We start from the raw sequence: 27,007 nt of genomic DNA on the forward strand, positions 1-27,007 counted from the left end.
CATCTCCTGCTGTCTATCTCTAATTCCTCACTCTCTTCAGACTGCTGTGTGGAGCTATAAGCTGTGTTTACCTCTACAGTCATCGGTGGATTCTCCGTTTTGTCAGAACAAACAAATTCATCAGCAGGGTTATGGCAACAGAGTGAGCAACCATTTTCCTTAGTTTGGTGTATTATTCAGTCACAGTCTTAAAAAACATCTGCATTAATTCAAGGGGATTTCAATTAAACATACTGTACCACAGGCTAGTCTTGTTCATAACTTATGGCAAAGGGTGTTGATAATTGCAGTTCTCCTGACAATAATAATAACCAGACTGCTACGGGTGCTGGATGAGATATGACCTTAATTTGCATGCCCTCAATCACTGATGGATTTGTGTTTGCTTTTATTTAGAAAGACATTATATTCAGCAACCGTAGCATTCCTCCTGGCATCAGTGACCTTTCCTCACACAGGGGGATTTTTCATTGCTTCCCAGGTAAGGATTCTACACATGCATTTATACTAGTGTAACATATCATCAACATGTTCTTACTTTATTGAAATGAGTTTTATAGCACTACATGACACCTACTTATATGATTCATGACAGCTAAAATGAGCCTATGTATAATGATTAGTCCAACAGCTTGCATAAGATGTCAGGTGATGGATTTCTATTTATATAAAATTATATTTTGACATCTAGTAGGCTTAAAATGTATGCCACAACCACAGTTCTAGCTTAGTCTGCTCTTGGTATGTCTATAAGATGTCAACTTGAGTTATGTTGAGATGTTACATCAGCCTGACATTTATGTCCATCTCTGTTGTCATAAAGGTTGACACGGTCGTGTGGGTGACATGTAACCCTATGAACACTTCCCTTGTGATTACATTACTAATAAGTCTTTATTATAAGCTGGTTATCCTTATTGTCAAGTATTGTGAGCACTAAAAGGAAATAAGTTGCTGTCTTGTAAGTAGAAGATGGCTGACTTGCAATTGAATAAATTGTATATTTCATAACCTCAATCAGATTCTTGCTTTTTTGCTGTTACAGCTCTCGATGAAGCAGCTAATCACCTCCTTGCTAGATAGCACTCGGTGGAACTTCATTTCCCACAATGCCACAGTAGCACAAGAAGCCCCTCATTCTCTATGGGAGGAATGGAGTCCACCTGGTTACAGTGTTTTTTACACACTTGGATGCTTCATTCTCATTAAGGTGAAATGACCTACACAGGTTTTTGGAAGTATTGAATAAAACCAATTATATTAAAATATTCATGGCAATCCAATCTAAAATGCTTCGTTTCTTCTAAACCACATCAGTTTTCTAATAAATGTTTTTTTTTAAGTGTTAACGAATGACATTTTAACAATTTGTATTTATACTTAATGCTGTATAACAACTGCAAGAAAACTTACTTCACTGTGCAAAACAGTCACAGTGGAACATCTGACATACAAGAAGAAAATGCCTTTATTTTTCACATATACAGTACAGCTCAGTGAAATTTTTTTCTTCACATGTCACATAGGGACAGCCATGACACAGCACCACTGGGAGAGATGGTTAAGGGCCTCACTCAAGTGCCCAACAGTGGCAGCTTGGCAGCACTGGGGCTTAAAATCCCCAACCTTCCTATCTGTAACCCAGAGCCTTATCCATTGAACCACTACTGCACCAAATAGGCTTTCTTCCACTTCTATGCTAAATTGCCCATCAATGTGAAAAAGTTTGTGAAGGTACTTCACAGGTACTGGTGGCCTGTCCAGGCTATAAGTGTTCCTGGAAATGTTTCCAGATCACTATGACTTGAGTCAGGATGAAGAAGTTAATCAAGATGAATGAAATATAAGCTTATTTTATTAGTATTCCTTACTCTATTAGTTAGAAAAAGGTTGCACAGATGCACTTTATGTATAGCTCTGTCCTTGTTCTATGTAGCTTCCTGGTCCTGGAGAAACGTTGTCTCATTTCACTGTGTACTGCAACAGCTGTATATATGGTTGAAATGGCAGTAAAAGCTTCTTGACTTGACTTGATTTGACTTGAGATAAGTTTTCTTAAAAGAATTAAGAAGATAATTGTGAAGTAAAAATTGCAGATGCATTGCAGTTCTATACTTTCCAATTAGTTTTGATATTTTACCTAAATATCTTATAATTAGAATAATATTTGTTGTTATGAGGCAACTTGCTACAGTCTACTACATTTCAACTTGGTGTCAGTAATAATTGCTATTAATTAAATAACTAGGTTACAAAAGTTTACAGCCTATACTTCAATTTCAATGAGCAATCACTTCACTGTGCTCACCAGAAGAAGGGGTTTTCTTATTTGATAATTTGCAATTCACTCAGGTGCTCACTAATGTTGATTACAATCAGAGCATTCCAAATGTAATATTCACATGATTGCATTAAGACTTTTGGTCTCTGCTCTTTTTTTTTTTTTTTACTTTAGCTCTGGCTATTGGTCTTGGCCTGCACCTTACCCCTGCCTGCTGGCTACTTCATGCCTGTCTTTATTTATGGTAAGTAAATGAACGTTCTACTGGAATCAAAAACAATTTAATCACAAATGCAGTTTGTAACCCCGCAGTGTGTAAACAAATATATCAAAGTCTCGCTCAGATTTCTTGTGAAAATTCATCTATGTTGAAGGTGCTGCTTTAGGCCGTTTGTTGGGTGAGGGATTGGCCTATCTCTTCCCAGATGGAATCTCATCAGGGGAGAGGCTGAGTGTGATAAACCCAGGGGGCTACGCTTTAGTAGGTAAACAAACATTTTATCCTGCCATCTTCCTGGAGACAGAGTGGCAATGTGTCATGATTGTGAGTCAGTACTGGGAAGCTTTGGGTGGCCTGAAGGTTGTGCTTAGTTCGTGTGTGTGTGTGTGTGTGTGTGTGTGTGTGTGTGTGTGTGTGTGTGTGTGTGTGTGTGTGTGTGTGTGTGTGTGTGTGTGTGTGTGTGTGTGTGTGTAGGAGCAGCAGCTTTTGCAGGGGCTGTGACACACACTCTGTCACCTGCTCTATGTGCTCTGGAGCTGACTGGACAGTCCACTCATGTTATCCCTATTCTAACAGCCACACTGATATCCAACGCTCTGGCACGCTCTAGGCATCAGCCATCCTTTTATGATGGTATATCACTCATTAAGAGACTCCCGCACCTGCCCTCTCTTATCAGGGCTTGTCCAAAGTGAGTAATGCATCCCGCAGAGGGCAATTTAGCTTCTCTTTGTTTTTTTATAATCAGAAGATAAGGACAAATTCCTGAATTAAAAAAGCAATGCTTTGAAGAGAGTCTCGTATTTCTGCCAATTCTTTATTTTGAAGGCTGTCCTCGATCCAGATTAGGCGATTTGTGGTGCCAGTAGGGGCCGTGCTGCAGCGAGCCGAGGGAGTGACGGGAGTACAGCATGTCCTGAACTCCAGCAAAGAAAACGAGTTTCCCGTAGTTGACACACATGGTAAGTCTGACAAATCCCTTATTTATCAAGATTAATGCAAATTTGGAATGACAGTCACAGCACAGTACAGGGCAGGAGCATAATGGCCAGTAATCCAGATGAGACAGCAAACAGCAAGAGTCAAGACAGCACCCTCAAAATAATGTCAGAGTCGAAGCACAATTAAAGTTACATTTTGCTCAGGGAGAACTGATTCAGACTTATAACTTATCTGTGGTTAGTCACCTGCTCTCCTTTGTCTTTCAGACTCTTTCACACTTCTAGGAACCGTCACAAGAGCACAACTGCAAACTTTCCTGCTCTCAAACCAAAGTCAGGTAACTGTAACACCTCTGCAATCAAAGTGTCTCATCAAAGTATAAAAAGTTTAAATGTGAACAGATTTCAATTAACCCAAAGTTCCTTCATCTAAACAAGCACTAAAATGCAGAACTGCCTGGTCAGAGCTATTAGTTTGTTGTATCATACTGTAATTGTCAAAAATGTCTGCATACAAACACACACACACACACACACACACACACACACACACACACACACACACACACACACACACACACACACACACACACACACACACACAAAAGTGTAAATGCGTTCTGTTGCAGCACTACAAAGCTTTCTGAACATCCTTTTCCAGATTTAGTCTAACGCCCTTTGCAGTTATTTAAACTCCACTATCCTGGGAAGGCTTTCCACTAGACTTTGGAACATGGCTGTGGGATTCCTGTTCATTCATTAGTGAGGACAGGCATTGAAGTCAGCATTCTAGTTCATTCCAAAAGTGTTCACTGGGGTTGCGGTCAGGGCTCTGTGCAAATCATTCACGTTCTTCCATTCCAACCTTTCCAAACCATTCCTTAATGGAGCTCACTTTGTGCACAGAAGCACTGTCATGCTGGAATATTTCCAGGCCTCTTAGTTCCAATGAAGGAAATTCTGACAATTCTGACATTATATAAACATTTTAACATAATTTAACATCTTCAAAGGTAGTGCAGTGCCCTTTCTCAGGTTTGTCTCTTTTAGTTTTAGAAAAGATATCTGTTTTTTGTTTTATTTTGGATTTTAGGAGGATCATTTGTGAGAACATAAGGGTACCAAAAACAAAACCTACACAAGAATCACTATTCAGTCTCTTAAAATGTAAAATAGAAACATTTAAGAAAAGAAAATATCCTCTGGACTGAATTCTCATGTTTATTTGAACTATTTAACTAAGTTAAGTTAACCGAAACTACATTTAACTATAAGCTGACAATAACAGTTTTATTCACTGAGGTTAACATGTTCTATATCACCTGAACTCTAAACTTAATTTAAAGCTTTAAAACCCATTTTTATATTGATCATATAGTCAAATCAATGCAAGCAGTATGAAAAAGATGGGTGTCAATAGCATACAAAAATCAAGAAGGTCATGGGTATTTATAAGTCATACATATTATATTTTTAGAAGCATGGTGTTAGAAATATACACAGAATTGTTTACTCCTTTTGCATTCTTAAGTGCTGTGCATGTGCAAAAGTGGCAGTGCAATGATGCAAAAGCTGTACATTTAGCACTTTTGCTTAAAATGAGCTTCAGAGTCCTGATATTGAATTACCTACTAACATACTGAGAGTATTTTGACAGCAACAGGCTAATGAGGCAAAAGCTGACTGAGCTTACAGCAATAGGTTGCTATTAAAATTACACCAATTCCTGTTGCTTTTGTGGCTTTAATAAATAGAAATTCTTTCCAGGATTGCATGAAAAGAGGTTGAAAGTCACTTCTATATTTTGGAGATGGGGTGAAGCAGGTCCCCAGCAAATATCTATTCCTTTTTTTTCACTACTATTTTTATTAGGTTTTTCAAACATCAAGACAAAAAAACAAAAACAAACAAACAAACAAAAAAAAAAAACACCCTACATGAAATTAAATATCAAAATGAACAATTACAATTGGAACATTTAATAAATAAATAAATAAATAAATAAATAAATAAATAAATAAATAAAGATTACATAAAATATTTCAATAAATATATATTAATAATTCAGTGTTCTTTAACCTTGTTTTGCCCAGGTCCCAAGTTATTCTGCTGTCAAGTCCACTGGATAGCAGAAGTGTAGAAAGGGAGTCCACGTGTTATAAAAGTCATTTAACCTCCCTTTGATAGCAAATGTCAGTTTTTACAAAGCAAGGTTTGAGGACATTTCCTTGATCCATTGGTTAGAAGAGGGTCTTTGAGTGTCTTTCCACTTTAATGCAATGACACGTTCGGCCTGTAGCAAACTAAAGTCTATTAGTTTACTTTTTCTTGCATTTACGACCAAATTTATTGGGTATATATGGAATACACACAGTTTTGGTTCAAGAGGAATATTATCTCCAATTAACTGACCAATTATAGTAAGAATTTCCTTCCAAAGTTTTTGAAGCTCTTTACATTCCCCATACAGAGTGAAAAAGTGTACAGTACCAATTTCGTCTTTGCACTTTGTACAGTTGTCAGGGATATTGGGATTGAACCTATTTAATTTTACTGGGGTAATGTGTATTATTGGCTGCTCAATAATAAAGTTTAATATTTGGCACTCTAAGTCCTCCCTGGTCATATGGTAGATATAGTAGGAACAAACGTAATCGAGGGAGTTTATTATTCCAAATAAATCTAGTAAATATTTTCTTGAGAGTGAGAAAAAATGTAGCAGTTAGCGGAAGTAGGATTGACTGGAAAAGATATAAAAACTTAGGTAGAATTGACATTTTTATAATATTAATGCATCCTATCATAGAAATCTTTAGTGCATTCCATCTCTCGAGTGAGTCTGTAACTTTCTTTACTAATGGGTCATAATTAGTTGGAAAAAGTTGGGAGTCACCTTAATTCCTAAATATGTAAATTCTTCTGGAGCATTTCCAAATTCCGTAGTGCCCGGATACAAGTTTCTAGCTTTGTAAGAAATACTACTATGTCATCTGCAAACCATGATAGACGATGTTCCTTTTCACCTACTGTTATACCTTTTATATCTGGACTATTTCAAATTGCCATGGCAAGAGGTTGGACGGCAAATAAGAATAATAAGGGGGATAAGGGGCGCCCTTGGCGTGTGTCTCTACTTAAATTAATTGGCTTTGAGATTTGTTATTACTTCTGGCAGGGGATCCTTATAAAGTAGCCTGATCCATTTAAGATATCCATCTCCCACTCCAAATCTTTTAAGCGTTTAGAACAGGAATCCCCATTCAGTCCTGTCAAAGGCCTTTTCAGCGTCCAATGACAGGATTGCATGGTCTTTAGCATTCTGCTTTTTATATAGTATATTAAGAACCCTATGCATATTATGGAAGGCCGGTCTTCCAAGGATATTGGCCTATAGGATGACATATCATTAGAAGGTTTGCCTGGCTTTAATACAAGAGTTATTAGTGCTGATCTTAATGAAGGGGGTAGGATTCCTTTCTTAAATGACTCGTTAAACATATTAAGCAAATGTGGCATACATTTTTTTGCAAACTCTTTATAGATTTCTACCAGCAGGCCATCGGGAGTGGACCGGGGGCTTTTCCAGGGTTCATGGACTGTAATGCCTCTTGCAGTTCTTCGATGCTTAAATTTCTGTCCAAAGTACATCTCTTCTGATAGTTTAGGAAATTTTATTTTATTTTTTTATAGTTTATATAAAAAGTTATCTTGTCTTTCCAAGGTGTTCAGATTCCTTATTTTTTCCCCTGGGTCCACAATATTCTCTCCATTCTCCACTATGATTGAGTTAATGGCTCTTTCTGTTTGTATCTTTTTAATTCTCCACGCGAGTAGTTTTCCAGGTTTTTCACCCTGATCATAGTGAGATTGCTTTAACCATAATAAATTTAACTATTTAACTATAAGTTTAACTATTTTACTGCATTTAATTCATTATATTGGGCTTTAAGTACTAAAATTTCCTTTTCCTTTTGCAGGGTCATTGCTATTAAAGCGCTGTTGCTCAAAAGCTTTAATTTGCTTGTCTAGGTTTTCCATTTGTGTATAATATATTTTGGATTCATATCTTGTATTGCTTAATATCTTTCCTCTTATATAGGCTTTAAAGGCCTCCCATTTCACTGAAGCGTTCGTCTGGTCTGTATTTATAAGAAAATACTGGTCTATTTTAGTATCCAAAAAAATCCACAAACTCGGTATCTTGAAGCCATCTTACTTGAAGTCAAAATCTAAAAGTAGAGGACAAAAGGTTGGTTATCTGAATTGTAACTGTAATTGGGGCATGATCAGATAGTATGATACTATAGTAGCATTTACCAACTTTTGAAATCAGGCTATTAGAGACTAAAAAATAATCTATTCTTGAAAATGTTTTGTAGATACTTGAGAAGCATGAAAATTCTTTTTTATTGGGATTAAGATACCCCCAGATTTCAGTTAAATTCAGGTCAATCAAAGACTTTCCAATGAACTTTTTAGACTGTTGATGAGTATTGTCTGTTCCTGATGAGCGATCAAATACTGGATTCAGTACACAGTTAAAGTCTCCTCCAATTATGTAATGACCATTGTATGATGATATTGTGAGAAATAAATTTTGGTAGAAAGCGTGGTCATCTTCACTGGGTGCATATATATTCATTAGATTAATTTGAGTTGTTAAAATTGTACCATTGAGAATTACATACCTCCCAAACGGATCTATATGTTGTGTTCTTAATTGAAATGGGAATAATTTATGAATAAGAATCATGACTCCTCTAGCTCGAGAGGTGATCTTGTCCTGGCCCTTGCTTAGTAATTTTGCTAATATCGTCTTTTAACAGATGTGTTTCTTGTAAGAAAACAATATTTTATTTTATATGTTTCAGTCTACCCAATACTTGTTTAAGTTTGACAAGATTATTCAACTCTCTAATATTCCAACTACTGATTATTAACCATTAATTACTTTAATTCGTCCTGTAAGTTTTGCTGCATTTGAAAGTGCAAACAAAAATAAACATAGTAAAAATAAATAAATAAATAAAGATAAAATACCAACAACAAAAACAAAAAGGTACAGAACCACCCATTGCGCATTCCCCGGTAAAGATCGAAGCACGGCTATACCGGTCATGGCGGGACAAAGGCGAGTGAGGATCCAAATGCAGTTTTAATCGGCCAACACACGAAACAGAAAAACAGTCAGGCAGGCAACACACGGCAGAACACAGAACAAACAGGCAATGGGAACATCGAACAGAAACACACAACATACCAACAACGACTAACACCAGGGAAGTGAACAGAGTAGATATAGCAAACAGGAACCGATCACAAAGCGGAGACTAAGACAACACACCTGGGGAAAGGATTGAGAGCAATTAGTGTCCATGGTGACAAATGAGTGGACGGAGCAAACAATTAACAGCAGGTCAAGACAGCAGACAGAAACAGGGCAAAAACACAGACAGACTCATTACAATACCTCCCCAAACTTTGCAAGCCTTCATTCATTGTTCTCCGTCTGTTCTCCGTCTCTGCCAATTATTAACTGGACCAAAAATATTACTATTAATTATTGTATTTTAACTTCTACTCATTTACCATTACTGGACTATAATGGACCATGTATATTCCGTCCGTAAAGTATCATGTTTAAACGTATTAAACCCATTTTACTTCTAATGAAAAAATTAGAATATTTGGAACGATAATTTCAAATGTAAGAAGGTTTGCAGACATCTTAACAAATTTTATCGTAGTTCTTTTAGACTTCTAGCTGCTCTCAAAGTTTTCTCTTTATCCTTGTAGCTCAACTTCATCACAATTGGTCGCAGAGTTGTCAGCGGTTAGGATTAATTTGCAAGCGCAGATTTAAATGTGTTGCTCAGAATATTAGGGAGCCAATTTTCAAGAAAAGCACAAACGTCCGAGCCCTCGTTTTTTTCGGGTAGACCGATCAGTCTCAGGGTTGAACGTCTTCCACTTTTTGAGAAGTCAGCCCTCAGAGAGTGGATCGCACCTAAGATGTCGTCGTTTGTAGCAGTATTAGCTGTGCTATGTACCTCGTCCAACTGTTTGCTAGCATGCGTTAGGTTATCCTTGTCATATTGTGTAGATGACTTCTCCAAAGGATCCAGGTTTCAATCCTTTTAAAGGAGTCCTTCTCCTACGTCTTACCAGCTGTGCGCCATAACCGGAAGTGCATTATGATTTTTACATGAAATTACCTTATGGCAGAAACATTATGTAATGTATGTGTTAGAGTTAATTAAGGCACCAAGCCCCAGGACCTGTTTTCAGTAATCCTCCCAAGTTGCAAATGAAATCTAAGCTTGGTTTTAACATTAGATCTTGAACTTTAACATTTGTGCCACGTTTGCTATGTAAAAGTAATGCTGAAAAAAAGGCTTCACTTTGATTGTGTGTCAAATTTTTTCACAAATTTGATTGCGTGTCATAGATGAACCATCTTGGATAGCAATAAGTTGTTTTGGTTGATATCATGATGCTGTGATCCAAATTGCATGAAGATTGGACAATAGTTTTTAGGAAAATATCCTAATAATCAGACATTTATTAGTATATTATTTAAGGGCCTACTTTATTAATCCTTTCATACAGTTGTGTGTAAAAGGTGTTTATAGGGCAAACAAAACAAAAAAGGGTTCAGTGATTATCTTAGTATACACACACATTCTGTTAAATGGCAATTATCCATGAATTACAAAGGGTGTTCACGACACACCAAATGATTCCCATGAAAGCCAAAAACAAATCTTCCAGTTTTGAAATTTCAGCAAACTGTAGTACAGAGTCATTCCTTCTCATTTTATAGCGCACCATTGCTTTTGTACTATTTTATCCTTTGAAACCTTTAAATTCAGCTTCACAGCTTTATGTTCACATTCAGAGTCTCATTACACATGCATTTACACAAACAGGAGGGTACAAGCGTTTTTCCGATTGAACTTTATTTTCGTGAACAACACATTTCTTGTGCAAATGCTCCCTGTCTCTTTTCCAGTTAAGTGTTCTCTTTTTCGGAGGGATTGATTATAAATTCACCACAGAAGCTGCGCTTGATCGGAAGCTAATCCTGCAAATAAACCTCCGAAAGCTTAGTTGTCAACTGAACAAGATTCAAAATCTTAAATACAGTAAAATGCTGAAATAGGCATAAATGAATAAGAACTTCTTACATTTCTAACCCATCTTATAGGATTTGTGCAAAAGCCTGGAGGATGAGTGCTCTATTCAACCTGTTAAGCTGCAGCTTTCTACCGATGCGACAGTAAAGCAGGTATCAGGCATAAATATTTTATATAGCCTACAAAGGGTGTTCGATGATGTACAGTAATCATGACCTTCTGTTTCCTATTCAATAATCAGGTATTGTGAATGTGTTTCCAGGCCCACTGCATCATGAGTGTTTTGAGAGAGCAGTGTGTGTTTGTCACAGAAATGGGAAAGCTGCATGGTGTCATTACATGGAAAGAGGTGACGTGTTCAGTTTGATAATCACACACACACACACACACACACACACACACACACACACACACACACACACACACACACACACACACACACACACACACACACACACACACACACACACACACACACACACACAAACACAAACAAATAGGCATCATCATGAACAAACAGTACCTAATTAAACTAACCACACTTGACAACACAAACAAAAACACAGCTGATTAAGAACCCAAGTCTGTGAGTAATGTAATGTAAAGTAATGTTTGTTACATATTGTTATTTTAGATGAAGAACATGATTGAAGACCTGGCCAAGGAAATCTGATGTCCAGGCGGATAAATGAGCACTACTCTGTCATCATATGCTAACACTTCATAACTCATTAAATCATTTCCGCTTATCACAACCTCAAATATTCCATCAAGCACTGATTTTCTGTGACGATCATGTTCATGTATAGCTCTAATTACCCATATGCAAATAAGCTTATCTGTGGAGATTGCTGTTGGCCAACAGACCGCTTCCCGGAATGAGACAGTAGGAGCTCTTTATTTGGTGCCATGACTAAGGAGTCTCACTCCTGTGTTCTGTTTATAGGCCTGAGGGCAGGCCAAGTGATAAAGATTTATTAAAATCAGCCACGTGTACCCATTTCTAATGGAGGAGATGAGGGAGGTGTAATTAAATGAAGCAGACACTGAGCACCATAAGACCTATCACTCTTATAGGATGAGCACTCCTGGCTAACCTAACAAACACTGATTTTGTTAATAGCTGAATGAGTGTGCCCTTCAACGGACGCTAAAATGAAGATTGAACTTAGGCAAAATGTTCACAAAGAACACAATACAAAGACCATAGGTTAACATTGACCTTGTGTTTTCAGACAAAAACAAGGCATGTCAGCATTGTGCTTTTAATGTTGAACAGAGAAAGCATTATATGCTCACTGGTTCAAGTTGTTAGATTACTCCCAGAGTATGCACACACACCTAGTCCAACTGTAGCAAAACATACGCAAATTTGCTAATTGGGATGATGCCTGTTTTGCATAATAATTAATGGATGTTCACAATATTTGATTTTGATTTTTTTTTATAGCTCTATACACTTTAGAATATTTATTCCACTGCTGACTATAGTCAGTTGTTTGCTCCCCAGCTTAATGCCACTAGTAGTTTATGTTCATTAATGACAGAAGGATGTAAATTACTAATATTAATATATATGAAACAGGGACACCAGGCTTATGCTCTGTAGGTAATGACTAAAGACTTTAACTAACACTTATGTTTTTATCATGACAAAACAATTCAGTTACTAGAAAATAAAAATAAATATGTCCTAAACAAACCTCAAAGTACTTCAGTCACTAAGAAGAGCTTACTTAGAAATAGCATTACAACTGATAAACACCACCCAATTTTGCCATCAATATACAAAAATCTTCTCTGAGTGGACATAACTCCGTTAAATGTAACAACTCCTGATAGAAACCATAAGGAAGCTTGTTTCCACCTTGTTTTAAAAAGTAATAAAAGATAATTGTGGCTTTCTATCTCAGAATTGCTAAGGAATAAAGTCAGAATTTTATTCACCGATAATCGTGTTGACGTTCTGATGCCTGAAGTTATTGGTGTATAAAATATGCCCCTTCTGCATCATCTGGTTTGTTGAGTCTATGCTACAACCGATTCCTCTGTAACGTTCTTTCCGGAGTCCGGAGAAGAACTTGCAAAGAATAAAGTCAGAATTTAAAGTCGCAATTCTGAGATATAAAGTCAGAATTCTGAGATATAAAGTTGCAATTATCTTTTATTATTTTTTAAAATGAGGTGGAAACAAGCTTCCACAGAAACCTGAGAAATGTTAACAGCAAAAATAAGCTAGCCAAAAATCATGGTTAGGCAAGGTGTTCAGCTAGCTTTTTTTGTGCAAAGCTTGTACAGTGGACACAAGATTAAACTGTCATATGTTTTTCTTAGGTGTATAGTTCAGATGTGTCAATATTTAATATTCACAAATCTGTAAATTAATTTCTTTTTCTTTGATTTTCACTTGATGAACACGACAGTGTGTTGTTCGTCTTCTCATAAACACCATGAACACAACCCAGATTGAAGTTATTTATTGGGCAGTGTGGAAAAATGGATGCTGAATCTGAGCTGAGTGAATCTACAGTATATAATGACTGAGGTGACTTAGCTAGCTAACATAGCTGTTAGATTTCTTAAATGGCAGACCAAACCAGAAACAAGAAAAAAAAACATTAAAATAGCACTAATTCCCATAGAACTGTGTAAGTTACTAAAAGAGACACCATATGGCTAGCATAACACTTAGCTTTGACAGCAGCGTCAAGTTTCATTTGCTTTGTCACATTAATAACCACATTGTGTCATAGCTCGTGAGCTCGTAATCAAAAGTAGTGAATACCAGACGAATATTGTGGGACTTTTTTTCATGAGGACTGTTAAAATGATTGAATCTGCATACAACATATAACAATGTAAAATACTGATATCTTTCCTGTCTGACCTTACACCATCTTTCTTGCATATAATTTCTTATAGTTCAACTGTCTTATTATTCATTCATTATATCTCTGGGCTTTGTTTCCTAAAATATGTTTAAATGAGAGTCTTTTTGCGATCACGATTTCAATTAAGGTCGACACCTTGCGGTCTGCAGCTCAATTAAAACCTATTCAGAAACCTTCCCACAGCACAAAAGAAGCCGCCACAACACAATGCATCGGTTTACGCTACATAAACTTCTATTAAAAGGCAGTGGAAAAAGATAACACTAAAACGTTGTTATTCTGTCACCTCTATCTGTTTATTTTGCCAACTATCTCTCTCTCTGTCTCTCTCTCTCTCTATCTCTGTTTTCTCACATGCACACCCCTTCCTTTCTCACTCCCACCTGTTTCCTGTCTCTTTTGCTCTTTCTGTGTATATTGCTCACTTTTTTTCTCACCATCATTCTACACCCCTCCGTCACTTTCTTACTTTTTCTCTACAGCTTTAATCGGTTGAGTGAATAACAATTAGTCAACAAGGGGAAGTGGAACATTGTTATTCCAGGTCTATGCTTTGACAGAACACATTTCACCTCAGAATGCAGCTCTTATGTTTTTTTTAGATAACTGAGAAGAGTTTTTCTGTCTTTTCAAAAAATAAGTCAGAACTTACACAAAGAAACCTTTGTCCTATAATCTTTGACTATATGTGAACAAGGCTTTCCACAGATAAGCTTTTTTGGGGGAGAAGAAAAAGACATAAGTCATGGAGTTCTACAAAAGCTTTAAAGTCCTGGGTTTCATCTCTGCAACAAGGCATAAACAGTATTCATCCTTTCAAGCCTTTTTGTGCCTTACTCTCTGTGAGCTGTGCTTTACTGTGTTTCTTAGAGTCTGAATGAAGCCTGGCTTAAAGAGAACAAGTCTTTTTATGTTCACATTATATCCATCTGCAAAGCCCTGGCAGATTTCTGCTTTTAGATGAGATGGAAATTCATCTGAAAGGGCTTTTTAAGCAGGTATTTACAGGTGCTGCTTTCAAAATGAGAGCAAATCATAGACCCTTCTGTCTCAACCACTGCAAATTTCAAACGCATTAGTGGGTTTTGAGGACATTTTTTTTTTTTTTTTTGCCAATGAGGTGATTCGGTTCCTTTAAAACATCTGTCTTTACAGTTTATAGCATTTTATCCTGGTAAAAGACAACATCATTATATCTCATCAAAAATATCACTTGAAAATATGGCAAGGAGACTTATATGGTCTATGTACATCTTCTGGGTAAGGCAATGACCTCTTCAGAGGTAGATCAACACTGGTGCTGCCACACAGACAAACAATTTTACAGCTCATACCACCATAAACCTTGACTAGGTCATATGAGGTAAGACATATACCCACTTTATTCCAGCTTTTTCAGAATCACATATCCTGCGTGGACTGGCATTCAGTTTTTCAGTCAATAAAGACCTCATCCTCAGAGCTGCTGTCTGCGTGTCGTACAGGGCCGTCGACAGGCAAAGTCCTCTGCTCCTGAAGGTAGTGCTGTGATTCCGGCTGAGATACAGAGCTACAGAAGAAGGGCTGGGGAGGCTGTGTAGTATTCAGAGAGCTGGTTTCAGCATTGGCTTCCATGTGTATGCTGTACAGGTGGTGTGGGACACCCAAGCTTCCTCCATCCATGAGAAACTGAGAGAGATACAAGCCCTCGTGGCCTGTGGAAAGAGCATCCTTTCTATATTAATGTATTATGAGTGACAGATGAAGAAAACTGGCTTGGTTTCTAATACATTATATTTTATTTTATTTAAATTTTATATTTAATTTAATTTAAATTTTTATAAATAATTTTTATGAATTTATATATATATATATATATATATATATATATATATATATATATATATATATATATATATATATATATATATATATATCCATGAGTAAAAACATGTTTTATACCAAACAAATATACCAGTAATAACAAACCCTGTACTTTTGATATCAATTTATTTATAGTTCCGTTTGAAGCAGAGGAACATCTGCAAAGCAAGATTTTTAGCATAGAATAGCTACAAACAGTCGTTCTTTCACCAGCCATCTTTGAATCGTTGCCTTTTACATTTGACTGGTATAAAGTGGTGACACTAAAGACTCCTTCAGTGAGTAAACATAACTAAATAACTTATTTTTTTAATCCATACTAAATAAAACAAGTGCTTTTATATAAGATACTAGATTATAAGCTGTGTTATTAGAGAAAATTATAATCAACACCTCCTGACCAATCAGATTCAAGCAGATTTGAGCACTTACTGTTCGTGATACTGCCTTTGTGGATGTCTTCAGACCCGAGCTGATTTGCATTTGCATAAAAGCATATTTTAAAAGTAGACTAGAAAGCATGTAAATCACTCTAAATGCATCTGCCAAATGTTGTTATAAAAGCCTTCACTCTTCCACATATGTGGCACTTAAAGAAAAACAGCACACAAATTGGATAATTGAAAATATGGCAAATAATGCACATCAAGAGCACTTCTTTTCCTGAAGAACGAAAGACGGAAGTATGAATAAAGAAGCTAATTGCACTCAAACTCATTTGACTACTACATCTGCGAATCATCTCCCTTCTAGATGATGCATGAATTTTACAGGGATATTTTCCACATATATCCTTATTTTCATTCAGGCAGCGGATTAATGAGTAACAGGAAAGGACATTATGATGTACCTGTTTCTATCTGCATCACCAAGCCATATGTCATCGCTATCCAACAAAATACCTCTCACAGACCATAATAGTAATCATAGCATGATTGCATTACAGTCTCAGACAGGAACAGAATATAAATCTGTCTGTACTATGGTCATGAGATATAAAGGTGTAGATAAAGAAAATGGCTTCTAACAGTTTCTGAGCAATTACAAACATTATATTATTTTATTTATATCTTTATAGAAAGCACAAAATAGGTCGTTTTATCCTGAAACCTGATTTCAGCCTGATTCTGGTGCTTATTCAGTATTACACTTCTGTGTAGATGTACCTTACATAGTCTGTAGTACAGGACAATATCATTGGGTATATAGAGTTTATTCATACCTTGTAATTGGACTGTGCTTGTAGCTCGGTCTGTTACCTCAGGTGAAGGCCATGCATTCATTGATGCTTCAGCCAGGGCAAACTGCTCAGCTACCCCTGCAAAAAGGGAACAGAACATAATCAGGTGCACTCTAGTTGAGAACATTATATCTACCTTCCTGCCATGATTGTTTCGAATATAACAGACAAAAATACATGGCCTTAAGATTAATTTCAGCCTAGACAGACAGACAGACAGATAGTGGGGATGTAAGTACTATATACATGAATACATTACTTTGACTGGACAGATGAACAGACGATGAAAAAAAAAAACAAATGCAAATAAGAGGCACGCTATTAATCTTTCACCATCTTTGTCCATCATCTCTGGTTTTCTCCTGATTTATCCAGGCTAAATTCCGAGTAAATCAAAAATATTTGCTTCATTGTGAACTGCTTCACTGTCTAGTGGACTGATAATATGGCCTATGATCTTTTATGATGTTTCTGGAAGCTAACAAACCTATTAAATAAAGTTGTATACAATATTATTCTGGGACAATTACGTGCTGCTAACCTTTGTTTCACCTCACAAGTAGTCATGGAGAGAAAAACATGTTTGGTTAAAAGGATTAACTTACTGTAACTTACTCAGTCATAGCTTGAGTCATATATATTGAGTCACCTTGTTGTACCTCTAATAACTCCTTATACATCTTGGTACATCTGGCTGAAATATATTTAAATTATATCATTTTAACACTGTTTAAATGCAATGTTCAGCTAAATGCTGTAAAACATAATAGCTCCATTACGTTATGTGAACTCATTTCTTCCCTTTAACTCCAACTATCATGCCAAGCTTTGGATTTTGACCTCAAGTTTATAAGTTTTCAAAAATGAATCTTGACTACTTTTGAGTTGAAACAAAGTTTAGATTGCTCATGTTTTTTAAGACATGCATGCAAGGCATGGTTTACAGTGTAGTTTCTCGATTTTCACAGTGTTTTATGGTGAAGTTTTCATAGCGCTCACAAAATCCACTAAACAAAAAAGCTTGTTTTAAGTATCACAATTAAATGTCCATAAGGCTTTACAACAGTGGTGTAATGATTCATACAGTTCCATTGCTGACATTAGTACATTTTTAAATAAACAAAAATATTAATTAGCTGCTCAGGTTAAAGATGCTAATTCCAAGAATGGTGGTAATAATTGAACTATTGACCTATTTGATTTTATATTACAGGGACTTTTTGCAGTAGTTAACACTTTACATTAAGGGTCCCTTAATTGACATTAATTAACACGAGAGTGAACATGAACAAACCAAGGAACTATTTGAACTATTTGAGCACAGACTGGCCGATAATCGACATTTTGTTAAATTCAAAACTGAAAAACAAGCTAAAATATTTACACCTGAAGATCAGAGTTATTAACATCCAGTAGAATGCTTTATTAATAATTTAACTAAAAAAATTTTTTTTTTACTAATTTACTTATTTTTGATTGGATGAACATCAGTGAATGTTGGTGTATACAAATATGATTAAATACGTCTGGTCTGTTATCGGTTTATTAATGCTGAGGTTCATGGTTTGCTCCTTTGAATTAATAGAAAATAATGTTATTATTAATGGAACCTTGATATCAAGTGTTGCTGTTTAATATAACCTAAGAAAAAACCTAATGTTTATCATCAAACTATTTAGTGTAAAACAATATTTATTTAAAGATGCCATATGCAGTGACTTAGACAGATATATATGGACATATCCTGTATCGCATATGAAAATCTGGCAATAAAATCTTTTTTTTTTTTTTAAATCTGTACAAATAACAGTTAATTTCAATAAAGAAAACAAAAACTATTGATTATTCCTAGAGTATACACTAGGATAATAACATTGATAATAAGGTAGACTTATTACTAATAAGGGTGGGCTCTCCAAAATAAATAGAGATATATGATGCGTTAACCTGCAGCAAAGCGTGCCTCCTTGATCTCATCAGTCAGATGGGAATAGAGTTGTTCATCCTCCTGCAGCGTGGCCCCTGCTCCTCCCCAGCCTCCTCCATCTCTACTCCAGCCACACCAGCCTCCACCAGTCCCTGTCTCCCCACCCCAACCTTTCCACTCGATCAGGTGGGCCACCCGTCCCTGCGCCATCGCCGTTGGCTTGGTTATGTGCTCCTTTATAGTAGCAACCAGACCTGAGCAGAGTATGAGGAAATGAAATGGGAACAAAGATGAAAGGGGAAAAAAATGGAGAATTTGTAGGAAATGTGAAGGGAGAATGTGAAAAAAAAAGATACGAAAGTGGAAAATAGGACAAAAAAAAAAAGAAATGTCATTTTCAGCACTTTCAATTCACTGTCTTGGATGAAAGAGGTTCCTTTTATTTATGTGTGATTTATAAATAAGATTATTGCAACCAGTTAATCCAGACAGCATATTTCTCAGTTGCTGCACTTTGCCCAATAGTACTCTGTAATATTGATTAGCTTCTGATTAACTCCATATTTATACACTCAGGATTAAATGTTTAAAGGTTGAACGTTCAAAAATGACATTAGACATTTATCAGCTCGTGTAAAAAAAATTCCAAGAGAGAAAAATCAAGCAAAACAGGAGTCAAAGAGGAAGATACAAAAATGCTAAGCTGCACTCATGAATATAATGTGCAATTGGTAAATAGATTATATTAGCAGCCTGTGGTCGAGACTGACTGGTTTTCCAAATTATATGAATGAAATGAATGAAGGATGGACAAAAATAATAATGGAAGCAGTGACACAAGCAGATTTGATCTCTGTGCACCATGTGTTTCTCACCAATCAAAGAAGATGTAGCCAGCTCCCCAATGTTATAGCCATTACCGTTCTTCTTATCTGTCACTGAGCCATTATATGGCTGATGATTCCCCTAAATCAATAAAAAAATAAGCACATAATAGTATATATTGTTTACAACACAATACACAGTCAACTCTGGGATAAATGACATCCTTCGTGAAAACGAAAGCAGTAAAAACTTAAAATAAATCAATAACACATACCATAAGACATACATTAATAAATCAAATTAAATTATTCATAAGAATTAAAAAATCCACAAATAAAACACTGAATTTGGTCAAGGGCAGCAACAGTTCCTGGATATTAATTAAAATTCATTGCTAACATTAACTTTACACTGAATTCTTTAGAACTGTTAATAATTTTGTCATTTGTTTTGAAAGAAAAGATTGTTGTTACTGAAAACGTATTATGCATTCTTGAAAATCTTTATATTTTGTTTTTAGACAAATTTTGGACATTTGTTTGAAGTGTGTCAATAATTCTGAAGCTGAGTACACATGTCTCTAATCACACAGCCAGAAACACTGATTTTAAAGGCATATCAAGCCAAAAGTGCACAAAACAACACATCCACTCAACACCGTATCACAGGTGATAATGAGACACTCTTTCCAGTGTGTAAATGAAAGGAAATTTGCATGGAAAGAAATTGTATCAAATCAAATGTAAAGGAAGAATTGAATTAAGATGAGCCAAGCTACACATTGATGATGATTGATGATTAATGATAGAATATATATATTTGGATTTGCTTATGAGGCTGAAATATGGATAAACCTTGGCAATGGGCTGTCCTTCTGTCCAAGACTGGAGCTCTCCCATGGGATGCTGCTGGCTACTTTGAATCTCTGCAGAAGAGCAAACATGTTGTTGTTAGTTGTACGCATGCTAATCTCTTTGCATGCATTGAGTGTTCATGCAACCTCCTTAGCTTCTTGAGTTCGAACCGAAGCGGATTGATAGGAAACAGTCCTGTTGCTTCCATGTTGCCATAGCAACAGACAAGTGTCTTGACAACCCATCCCTGGGGATCCCCTGGTGTGCAGGGTTTGGTTCCTGTCACTGGCCCTACTTCACTCAGTCAGGACCTTATCAAAGACATCTCATTTCAGTCTTGGGTCTCTCTGGACTCCTTGTGCTACCCGTGGACTCGTACGTTATGGTGCCATGATGGACACAATGTGTAGCCTGTGCAGTGGCGTACAGTCAGCATGACACTCTGACCACCTTTCTCATACATTATGCATCAGTGGCGACCCTGGCATTTAGCATGCTGCACTATGCTTAAACCATAGCACAAGCAGACACACAAAACACTCACCAGGCAGACCTTTTTTTGGAATCAAACAACCTTTTAATTTGAAGACATGTAAAACATCAAGACAGCTTACCCTACATCTGTAAATGTTATTAGATGCATAGACATTTTGAACCTCCCTTTTTTTTCAAAGGATTTCCATCTCGTGCAACAAAGTCGGATGAACACAGATAAACAGAGGGCTTCTATCATCTGATGATCCTGATAGAGTGTGAAGCCCTAAGAGACTTTACCTTTATCTCAGCCAGTGAAGCTGCTCTGGGAAAACCTCTATCACAACACACACTGCTGTTACCCATACAAAATCAGGTCCTCAGTTCTGCGAGTTTAATTACCGGTAATAATCCTTCATCAGACAAACACACACACTCTGTGGTACACAGTTGTGTCATAGAGTAACAGCACAAGCTGCTGTCTCTCTCTTGTCCATTCACTTATGCTCAGGATGACATAAAAATGACACATAATTGATGGTTTTTGTAAAGCTTTATATCTACCAAATTATATATATATATATATATATATATATATATATATATATATATATATATATATATATATATATATATACATTTTTGGATAATTAATCCCAATGATATGCTAATCCTGTATGATAAACAGTTAATCTCTCTAAACTCTAATTTTTATGTCCATAGTTATAGTTTGTGGTTTTCAGGATGCACACAGGACTGTTAGACCAACTCATCAAAACAATAAGTAGACACACATCCTCGATATAAACCTTGGCGATAACGCAAAAAGTAAACAACAGAAAGAACTGACAGCAAACAGACAGACATAATATAGACCGAAACTGACCTTGATGACCTTTGCAAAGGCAGGCGCCCATGGTGTCCCTCAGACAGGTAATTATCTGTTCACCATGCTGAATGAAGGAAGGAAGACTAGAGAAAGATCATGGGCAAGACAGAAAGCTTCACAGATGGAGGTATCAAGAGGGCAAAAAAGAACTTGATGTTTGTCCGATAGAGGAAAGCACTTCCTGCCATCTGTGAAGCTAAAAAAGCTTGGGGAATAGTATGATAGAGAGAGAAGGAGAGAGAAAGAGAGAGAGAAAAGAGGAAAAATCTGAGGCAGGCTGTCTGCTTTGCTTGTTCAATGTTCCTCCCTTTAACCCCTTCTCCTCCTCTCTCTCTCTCTCTCTCTCTCTCTCTCTCTCTCTCTCTCTCTCACACACACACACACACACACACACACACACACACACACACACACACACACACACACACACACACACACACACCCTTTACATGCTAGAATTAAGACCCTCACACAAAAAGATAAAGGCAGTGCAAATTCTCCTTGAAAAGAAAAGATGTTGGTGCAATAAGACACTGCATGATTTTAAAATCTGACCAATAACATTATAAAATAAACAAGACAAATAAAAAGATTTCTCAGTGTAATAGAGTAAACAAAACCAAGACACTGCAGTAAACATGTTTATGGTGGAAACATTGCCAATAGTGAACGATTGCCAGCTGATCTGCAGCTTTCTGCTGCCCTCTAGTGTCAGCGCGGTTCTCTGGCTGATCAGAGACTCCAGTTTCACTAGATGTTATGAAATGAAGAAAAACCCGAGAAGCACAAATATAGTATCTGTTATACATGTGCATGCTCTGTCTACAAACATCCGGTTCCCCTGCAATGATCAGCAACCGGCAGGACTTTAAACGCAATCACAGGAGACACTGATTACACTAATGCCCTAATTAAAGCTCACACAGGAAATGAATTATGTCATTTACCGGTTTCCGTTCCACGTGCAGACGATTATCATTTGTTAAAAAAAGAAAAAAAAGATTATACATATATACATATACACAAAAATGATTAAACTTCAGCCACAGGAGACGTTCAATATCCATGATAGCAATGTTATCTCTGTAAGAAAAGATAATTGTGTTTAAAATGAACAAATACTTTTTGGGAGGTAACTTTTGAATCCATGCTTAACTTTTACATTTCTGTCATTTAGCAGACTCCCTTATTCAGAGTGACTTACAATTTATACAACTGAGCCATTGAGGGTTAAGGGCCTTGCTCAGGGGCCCTACAACAGTGGCAGCTTGGCGGACGTGGGATTTGAACTCACAACCTACCGGTCAGTATGGACGTGGGATTCAATCTCACAAACTTCCGGTCAGTCTGGTTAATCCAACGCCTTAACCACTAGGCTACCACATCCCTTAGGATATATAGATATATGGTCTAAGGACCATATATGGGTAAATAAGCGAACGTATGCATGCACGGGGTAGCTGCAAATCATTAAACTGTGTAAACATATTGCGTATGTATAGGCTATACACAACTGTATAATTGTACACACACACACACACACACACACACACACACACACACACACACACACACACACACACACACACACAATTACAACCTTTTTAAAACCTTCTCTGTGAAATATTGAAAAACGAGTGTTATTTCAGCTGTCAATTATTTTATTAGCTTGCTAATGTTAGAAAATGATACTATTAGTGATCAAAGTTTTATTACATACAATCTCTCACCTGTCCACAACCGTATCATTTATCATTTTGTAGCTCGATTAATGGAAAGGAAACGAAATGCGAAATGTCACAAATATGAAATGACACCCCGATAGCTGTGAATTCTTAACAAATGATTTATATCATGGTATGAAAAACAGAATGTAGTGTATATTGACATAACACAGACAGTGCTCAACCTTTTCCCCCATCCTGTGTTGTCATAGCAACCACCCAAAGACTTACTCCTCTTCTAGGAGTGTGAGAGGAGAGAGGAGCTGGAGTACATGTGAAAGAGGATACACTGATTAGTATGCAAGCATAAAGTACTAATAAAAGCTCTCTATTTACCTCATATTAGTCATGAGTAAATGAGAGATAGGGGTGGAAATATGTTGAGAATTGATAAAAAGAAAAAGTTAAGATATTATGTATAAAATATGTACTGTAATTCATCAGAAACCATTTTTCTCTAATTAGAGTATCCCAAGCAACATTGGTGATGATTGATTAGCTTACGGTTAGATAGCTCATTAAGTTGATATTAGCTTAGCAATTCTGATTGAAATTAAATAATTTTTAATATATGCCTATTTTAACAATTGAGGTTGTCACAAAGCAGCTTCAGAGGAATCTAAAAATTTGGAACAAAAATGATAAACTTATATTTGTACCTAATGAGCAAGTGAATATCTTCATAACATATAATTTAGTAAATTCCTTTATTTATCTTAAGTTGGAAAAAGGATGGTTAATGCAAGGCATGGTTAAATGCTGGGATTTGAAAACAACACATTAGACATGACCCTGATCTTTAACTCAGTAATTCATTTATTGATACCTTAAATAATTCACCTCCAAGACTGAATTAATTCGAACACTAAAAGATGAATGTTAGTGTTTTATGTAACCAGATTTTCTACTAGTATTTAAACTCAAACAAGGTTTGTATTTAGCTAATATAGTCAGAAAAAGGGGTCAAAGAGATCACAAAAATGATCCACTGATCCCCAGCTGTCGATAAAAGGACAAGGTTTTACCATTCTCACTCCTGCTATCTCTCTATGCATTTCATTTTCTGGTATTTTAAAGGAATGAAATGTGCTGCTTTAATCAATCCGGTAAAATTATAAAATAGTATTTTGCCGTAAAACAAATTCAAATAAATAAATGCAGATTTTTTTAGTGGGTGTTTTGGAAAAAAAATGCAAGTAAGTTCAAGCTGAAACCTTGTTTTATAAGAAACCTTTTCGGCTACTGATACTTTAAATCTACTATTATAATAAAATCAGCCAGGGTCTTAATATATATCAAAAAACATATATCAAATCTATTTTTATTCATATAACAGGAATCAGGAATAAACAAAATGCAGAGAAAACACCTCCAAAAATTAACTCTAAAATGAACAATACAAACTCAGAAATGAGCGTTTAACCAAAAAAAGTTAAGAATATTAACATCAAACTGAGGTAGAATTAAAGTGAAATTAAACAGCAATAAACGGTATTAACAGGTTTATTTTGTCATTCTGTTCTTTCGTTTTTATTATTTTCATATATCTCCGTATGGGCATTCTGAAAAGTTGCCCTCACAAAGTATTTGGCACTACATGAATCAATCTTTTCTAAAAGTGGCATAGAGATGGTGTGTGAGGTACGAGAAGGTTATATATAATTATATCTGGTAAAAAGTCTGACAAATTACAAAGGGAAAATGTCTTCGATTCTCCTGAAGATCTCTTATTGTGACTCATCTCACATAATTTATCCTCCCAAAGTGTTACAGGTTTCTAATTAAAACAATATTCACCCTCATAGCATGACACATTTGTAAAAGGCATATGAAACATCAGGAACCAATTTAAGCGTAGTTAAGCCTTCTGAATCTGTCAGGATGACACTTTGGATCTTTCCACCCAGAAAAGGCCTAACTTTAAAAAGGCAGAGCCAAAACAGAAATTAAAAGTAATCCACGTCAACAGATACAGTAACACCACAAGAATTTCGGACTTTGAAAGCCAGTATCAGTATGAGTTGTAATCCCCAGGGCAATGCAAGCAATCACAAGCAGGCACGAAATACATGTAATCTGCTACCAGGAAAAAAAAAAAACCTCTTACACACGGCATCTTGGCATAACATATACATAAATGGAGATAAGAAAGATATGGTGTTTGCATGATTGGACCAGAGCTTGGAAGTAGGTATAGAATTTGTTATGTTTATTTCACTCAATCTGTAACTTTATGCAACAGTGTGGTGTCTAGAGGACAGAGTAAATAACTAGATACAGTTTCATAACGTAACATTCGCATACATGTTTTCACATAATCTGTGCTGACATAAGTTATCACATTCATCAAAGATCCTTGAGGCTCAAATAATAAACTTCTGAATTTTCCTTTTATTATTATTATTATTCTTTTTTTTTTTTTTTTACAATAGACTTACAATTGAATATAGTGACTAATCCTATGTTTTCCTAAGTTAGAATACAGCAGTATACCACGGGCAGATTGATTAATGGCAGAATGATTAATAAGTGGTACATTCCTTATTGTTTAACTTTAGTAGCAGCTTATTAAGCGGTTAATTCTGTTCCACATTTATAAACACAAGGAAACCACGTTATATACATAGCTGTTCTTTTGGGAGCCATTCAAAAAAAATTAGTGGGCAACCATGAGAGTTCGGCTTACAAATGAGCGCCGCTCAAAACCCACCGAGGTATTCATTTGGAGGATAAAGCAGATTTTCTGTTTCCTGTGGATGACTTCACATAATTGGGGGGTATGTAACTAAATCTAAGGTGTAGTAAATATTGCCTAAATTGCGACTGTGCACGAGCCTTAGTCTGAACATGTTCACTACACTTGCATACCATTGTTTAGACTTTTTCTGTTTCAGCCAAATATCAAATTCATCTAAACACTTCAATCACACAACTCTGTATATGTTCAGTACTGAGACTGAGATACAATTCTCCTCCAAAGGAATATGTGAATCCGACCAGTCACGATTGTTATTATAGGCAACTATACAGAAACAACTATTCCACACATGTTCCTGCAAGCACAAGTTCCGTCATTTTCCCTGGTTTGTGGATCATTAGAACAAATAAATAGCTCTATAGAAATAACTTTTCCTGACATAAAGTCATCAGGCTTCACAGCTGGGTTTCCAACTCTTTTTTAACCCACAATACCTAATCAACATTTCCACACAGCTAAAATGGGATTGCTTTTTAGGATATGCTCGACAGTCACGTTCGACGCCTCTGGTTTGGAGAGTCCCTTATTTCTGTGTCCCCACTTGGTTTACATAGTTCTGACACCAAAAATAACACAACTGAAGCAATAATCCATTTTAAAGGCCGTGTCAGTGGTTATTACTCCGGAGAGGCTGTTATATACACAACTCAGCAGCCAAGAGCCATGTGAAAGGCAGAAGGTTAACTCCCTCGCAGAATAAGATGAAATCTGTTCAGAGAACTTTCTGTCTAAGTAATGTTTCCCTGTCAAAATAATTCTTTGTCATTAAGCACTGGAAAAGTCTTTTACTGTTTCATGGCAGCATTTCTGTCTCAGAAGATTAGAGGTGATGGAGCAATGTATATTTTTGAAAGAATGCATGAAGAATGGATCAAACTTCAAAGGGTCTGGTGAAATTAGTTAACCTAGCTGGGACAAATTAGAAAGGGTGGGAAAAGAAAACCGAAGCCATAAGCTTGTAAAATGGGAAACAGGTGACGAATT

At 36.2% G+C, this 27,007-nt stretch overlaps 2 protein-coding genes across 3 annotated transcripts in view; one reads left to right on the forward strand and one right to left on the reverse strand.

The window, feature by feature from the left end:
* The window catches only part of clcnk (chloride channel K), a 17,757-nt gene extending 4,719 nt beyond the window's left edge, over positions 1 to 13,038 (forward strand). Inside the window, exons 10-20 of the mRNA XM_027170582.2 lie at positions 41 to 142; positions 397 to 481; positions 1,046 to 1,210; positions 2,456 to 2,525; positions 2,656 to 2,766; positions 2,976 to 3,192; positions 3,330 to 3,463; positions 3,710 to 3,780; positions 10,650 to 10,730; positions 10,841 to 10,927; positions 11,213 to 13,038. Of these exons, the coding sequence (XP_027026383.2) occupies positions 41 to 142; positions 397 to 481; positions 1,046 to 1,210; positions 2,456 to 2,525; positions 2,656 to 2,766; positions 2,976 to 3,192; positions 3,330 to 3,463; positions 3,710 to 3,780; positions 10,650 to 10,730; positions 10,841 to 10,927; positions 11,213 to 11,251 (1,162 nt within the window). The 3' untranslated portion in view covers positions 11,252 to 13,038. The remainder of the gene's footprint in view (positions 1 to 40; positions 143 to 396; positions 482 to 1,045; positions 1,211 to 2,455; positions 2,526 to 2,655; positions 2,767 to 2,975; positions 3,193 to 3,329; positions 3,464 to 3,709; positions 3,781 to 10,649; positions 10,731 to 10,840; positions 10,928 to 11,212) is intronic.
* On the reverse strand, positions 10,979 to 21,908 carry fam131c (family with sequence similarity 131 member C). 2 transcript variants are annotated; one of them, XM_027170585.2, is made up of 6 exons: positions 21,539 to 21,900; positions 20,179 to 20,249; positions 19,375 to 19,465; positions 18,520 to 18,753; positions 16,555 to 16,650; positions 10,979 to 15,163 (listed from the first exon to the last, which is right to left on the reverse strand). In XM_027170585.2, exons 1-6 carry the CDS (start codon positions 21,567 to 21,569, stop codon positions 14,904 to 14,906), a joined length of 783 nt encoding a protein of 260 aa, XP_027026386.1. In that variant the 5' UTR covers positions 21,570 to 21,900; the 3' UTR covers positions 10,979 to 14,903. The 2 variants fall into 2 exon arrangements, with proteins under 2 accessions (XP_027026386.1, XP_047662824.1); XM_047806868.1 differs by having other exon boundaries at positions 14,923 to 15,179; positions 21,539 to 21,908.
* Positions 21,909 to 27,007: the final 5,099 nt, after the last annotated feature.

The sequence above is a fragment of the Tachysurus fulvidraco genome, chromosome 23 (assembly GCF_022655615.1).
Source record: "Tachysurus fulvidraco isolate hzauxx_2018 chromosome 23, HZAU_PFXX_2.0, whole genome shotgun sequence".
Lineage (NCBI taxonomy): Eukaryota > Metazoa > Chordata > Actinopteri > Siluriformes > Bagridae > Tachysurus > Tachysurus fulvidraco.